Below are 4,977 nucleotides of genomic sequence, written 5' to 3' on the forward strand. Positions count from 1 at the left end.
TGATAGGCCAAAAATGAATAAAAATTAGTGAAACCTATATACTATATACTACTTATCTGTAATAGCAACCCATTCCAGCATTCATGCCTGGAAAATCTCGTGGACCGAGGAGCCTGTGGGGCTACAGTCCATGGGGTTGCAAAGAGTCGGACACGACTGAGCAACTTTACTTTCACTTTCACAATAAAAAGTAAGAAACAAAAAGGCAAAGAAATTTTGAAGAAATAACTTCAGGGAGGTAGGGATAACACAAGCTTCCTCTGAATTCGCTTCACATAAATAACTCCTATTTTCATTGCTATCCAATCCTGACTTTCCTATCATACTTCAGGCCTTTGCAGACTGTCATTGGCAATGGAGGGCAACCAATCACAGATCACAGAATTCATCCTGGTGGGATTCCAGCTCAGCAAAAACATGGAGTTGCTCCTCTTTGGTATCTTCTCCCTGTTATATATCTGCAACCTGCTGGCGAATGGCATGATCCTGGGACTCATTTGCCTTGACCCCAGGCTGCACTCCCCCATGTATTTCTTCCTTTCCCACCTGGCCATCATCGACATATCCTTTCCTTCCAGCAATTTGCCCATCTTGCTGGAAAACCTAGTGAAACACACAAAAAACATTTCCTTTGACCCTTGCACTGTGCAGATGCTTTTCAATTTGACTTTTGGATCTATAGAGTGCCTCGTTTTGTTGGCGATGTCCTATGACAGGTATGTGGCGATCTGCCATCCCCTCCAGTACACGGTCATCATGAACTGGAGAGTGTGCTCCATCCTGGCCATTGCTTGCTGGGCATGTGGATTTGCCCTGGCCCTGGTCCAAGTAATTCTCTTGTTAAGATTACCCTTCTGTGGCCCCCAGAGGGTGAACCACTTCCTCTGTGACATTCACTCTGTCCTCAAATTGGCCTGTGGTGACATCTGGATCAATGAAATGTTCCTCTTTGCTGATGGCGTTCTTATCTTAGTCGGGCCTCTTGCCCTGATGTTGGTCTCCTATATGCGTATTCTCTGGGCCATCCTGAAGATCCAGTCAAAGGAGGGCCGCAAGAAAGCCTTCTCCACCTGCTCCTCCCACCTCTGTGTGGTTGGGTTCTACTTTGGCTTAGCCATGATCGTTTACATGGTTCCCGACAACAGTCAACGAGAAGAACACCTGAAGATCCTTTTCCTGTTTTATACTCTTTTCAACCCATTGCTGAACCCTCTTGTCTATAGTGTAAGGAATGCTCAAGTAAAGGCTGCCTTCCACAGAGTATTGCAGAAAAAGAGGACAGTGTGAGGGAGGGCCCAGTTTTGGTTCAGTGCATTCTTTTCCCTTCAGAGATGTGATTGCTGGTGCAAGAAAACTCAAAATTCCTCAGAAAGAGACATGATTTAATGATGAGCATTACTCCAGAGTAGCATCAGCATGATGGAAGAATAGGAATCCCTAAGTCTCCATTCCTCCATGGAGACAAAAACATATAGACCTAATTTCCTTTGTGAAAATACCAGAAGTTGGATAACAGAGTGCTGTACCCCAGAAAAGCACATTGCCAAGAAGAGATACAATAAGTGTTCAGGCGAATTTATGGTATTGTGTCCTCCATACCTACTTCCCTTCCGTGGCAATGTGTCAGGAATAGGAGAAAATCTCCACCTCCCAGATGTGTCTCAAGGGGGAAAAAGAAGAATGGATCACTCAGACTACTTTCAGCTTTTCAGGGAGTGATCTGGGAGTTTGTTAGTTGTCTTGCCTCTGAAGCACTGATGGAAGTGGCTGTTTGGACTCCTGATTAGGATCCCTGAGAAAACCTGCAAGGAACGAAACTTTTTAAAGATACAGAGATACTTTGGATTTTCAAAATTCTCGGAGATGTGCACTGGTATCTCATTCTTGTCTTAACGTAAAATTTCTTATTAATGTGTCATATTGAGTTTCCTTCAGTTGCTTCCTGGCCATCTGTATATCTTCTTTGATGAGCTGTCTGTTTAGGGCGGCAGAGGATGCGATGATGGTTAGATAGCATTACTGACTCAGTGGACATGAATTTGAGCAAATTCCTGGACGTAGTGAAAGTCAGAGGAATCTGGCATGCTCAGTCCATGGAGTCGCAGATTTGGACATGACTTAGCAAATGAATAAAGCACCAACAACTCTTTACATCTTTTGCCCATTTTTATGTAATGAATTTTATTTTTAAAGAAATTTTTGATCACAGAAAAATTCAGTGGAAGGGACAGAAATGCCCTATACACCTCCTACCTCCCCACATGTATAAGCTCCCCCCATTACCAACAACCCTCCTTAGAGTGGCATGTTTGTTATTATTCATGCACCTTTATTAAGAGATCATCATCACCCAAAGTCTATAGTGTACATTCGAATTCACTCATGATGTTGTATATTCTGTGTTTTGGACAAGTGTTTAATTATGTGTATCCACATTATATTATCATACTCAACATTTTCAGTGCCCTAAAAATCACCTCTTCCTTCCTCCCTTCAGTTCTAATCTCTGACAACCACTGATCTCTTAATTGCTTCCACAATTTTGACTTTTCCAGATATTTGGGGAGGAATTGTAGAGTATGTATATATCAAGTAGTTTTCCACATTGGCTCTGCTCACCCAGTCAAATGCCTCTGTTTCCTCTTTTTTTTCTTTGCTTGATAGTTCATTTCTGAACTCTCTTCCATTATCTGGATGCACCACTGTTTATCCACTTGCCAACTGAAGCACACTTTGATGGCTTCCAAGTTTAGGCAATTATGAACAAAGCTGCTTTAAACATCTCTGTGCAGGTTTTTGTGTAGACACATGTTTTCAAATCCTTTGGATACATACCAAGTACTGCATTTGGTAGATTGTACAGTAAGAGTAGGTTTAGTTTTTTTTTTTTAAACTATGAAATAACCTTTCAATGTGACTGTATCATTTGACATGAATGAAAATGAATTCCACTTCAGAAGTCTGTGAAAGTTCTTATTGATCCACATCATTATCAGTGGTGGTGTCGGTGCTCTGGAGTTTAGCCATTCTACGAGGTGTATAGTGATAATCCATTGCTGTGTTCATTTACTTCCCTCATGATAGAGATATGGAGCATCTTTTCACGTGCTCATTTGCAATCTGTATTATTTTCTTTTCAGTAACTGATTTTTCATTTTTAAAATTTATTTTTAAATGAAAGACTGTTTTTCTTTTTTTAATTTTAGAGTTGGAGGAAAATTGCTTTACAGTGTTGAATAAACGTTGTAAACATGCTGCCATACGACATGAATCAGCTATAAGTATACATAAGCCCCTTCCCTCCATTCCCCACTGCTGCCCCATTCCATCCCTCTAGGCTGCTGCAGAGCCGGCTGAGTCCAAGTGTTACAGAGCAGCTTTATGCTCGCTATCTATGTGAACACGGTCATGTGAGTGTCTCCGCTCTACTTCCTCATTTCACCCCACCCTCTCCTTTCCCCCACTGTGTCCACAACCCTTTTCTCTGTGTCTGCTTCTTGTTCCTGCCCTGAAAATAGCTTCATCACTACCATTTTTCTAAATTACATATAGCTATATAAATATGGTAATATACAATATTTGTTTTCCTCTCTCTGACTTACTTCACTCTGTATAACAGATTCTAGATTTATCTACCTCAGTTTCAGTTCAGTTCAGTTCAGTCGCTCAGTCGTGTCCGACTCTTTGCGACCCTGTGAATTGCAGCACGCCAGGTGTCCATCACCATCTCCCGGAGTTCACTCAGACTCACGTCCATCGAGTCCGTGATGCCATCCAGCCATCTCATCTTCTGTCGTCCCCTTCTCCTCCTGCCCCCAAGCCCTCCCAGCATCAGGGTCTTTTCCAATGAGTCAACTCTTTGCATGAGGTGGCCTTATGATTATACAGTGGAAGTGAGAAATAGATTTAAGGGACTACCTCAGTTTAGCTAACTCAAATTTATTCTTTTATATGGCTGCATAATATTCCATTGTATGTAAGTAGTCTATCTTCCTTATCCATTTATCTGTCAGTGGACATCTAGATTTCTTCTGTGCCCTGGCTTTTGTAAATAGGGCTGCAATGATCATTGGGGTGCCAGTGTCTTTTTGCTTAGAGTATATGCCCAGTAGTGGGATTGCTTGCTCACATGGTAGTTTTATTCCTAGTTTTTAAAGGAATTTCCATAGTGGCTGTATCAATTTACATTCCAACCAATAGTGCAGGAGGATTCCCTTTTCTCCACGTCCTCTCCAGCATTTTTTGCTTGTAGATGATAGCCATTCTGACCACTATGAAGTGATACCTCATTGGAGTTTTGATCTGCATTTCTCTAAAATGAGTGGTGCTCTGCATGTTTTCATGTGTTTAATGGCCATTGGTATGTCTTCTTTAGAGAAATGTTTGTTTAGGTCTTGTGCTCATTTTTTGACTGGGCTGTTTGTTTTTCTGATATTGAGCTTGCATGAGCTGTTTGTATATTTTGAAGATGAATCCTTAATTTGCAATTATTTCTCCCATTCTGAGGGTTATCTTTTCATCTTGTTGATAGTTTCCTTTGCTATGCAAAAGCTTTTAGGTGTAATTATGTTGCATTTATTTATTTTGCTTTTATTTCCATACTCCAGGAGGTGGGTCAAAGAATGTCTTACTGCAGTTTATGTCAAAGAATGTTCGGCCTATGTTTTCCTCTACGAGTTTTATTGTTTCTGGCCTTTCTTTTAGATCTTTAATCCATTCTGAGTTTATTTTTGTGTATGGTGTTAGGGAGTGTTCTAATTTCATTCTTTTACATGAAGCTGTCCAGTTTCCCCAATACCCCTTATTAAAGAGACTGTCTTTTCTCCACTGTATATTCCTGTCTCCTTTGTCAAAGATAAGGTGCCCTTAGGTGTGTGGGTTTATCTCTGGGCTCTCTATCTTATTCCATTGGTCTATATTTCTGATTTTGTGCCAGTACCATACTGTCTAGATTACAGGAAGGTTGATTCCTCCCAC

General features: G+C 41.0%; 1 protein-coding gene across 1 annotated transcript; it reads left to right on the forward strand.

Annotated features, from left to right (window-relative positions):
- The first annotated feature begins 354 nt into the window (after positions 1–354).
- LOC120877728 (olfactory receptor 2A2-like) lies at positions 355–1,287 on the forward strand. Its single transcript, XM_040260085.1, has one exon. It carries the CDS (start codon positions 355–357, stop codon positions 1,285–1,287), a length of 933 nt encoding a protein of 310 aa, XP_040116019.1.
- Positions 1,288–4,977: the final 3,690 nt, after the last annotated feature.

The sequence above is a fragment of the Oryx dammah genome, unplaced genomic scaffold (assembly GCF_014754425.2).
Source record: "Oryx dammah isolate SB20612 unplaced genomic scaffold, SCBI_Odam_1.1 HiC_scaffold_18, whole genome shotgun sequence".
NCBI lineage: Eukaryota > Metazoa > Chordata > Mammalia > Artiodactyla > Bovidae > Oryx > Oryx dammah.

Excerpts from the sequence above, each read along its gene's own strand:
- LOC120877728 (XM_040260085.1), top strand. The coding sequence starts at position 355 with ATGGAGGGCAACCAATCACAGATCACAGAATTCATCCTGGTGGGATTC.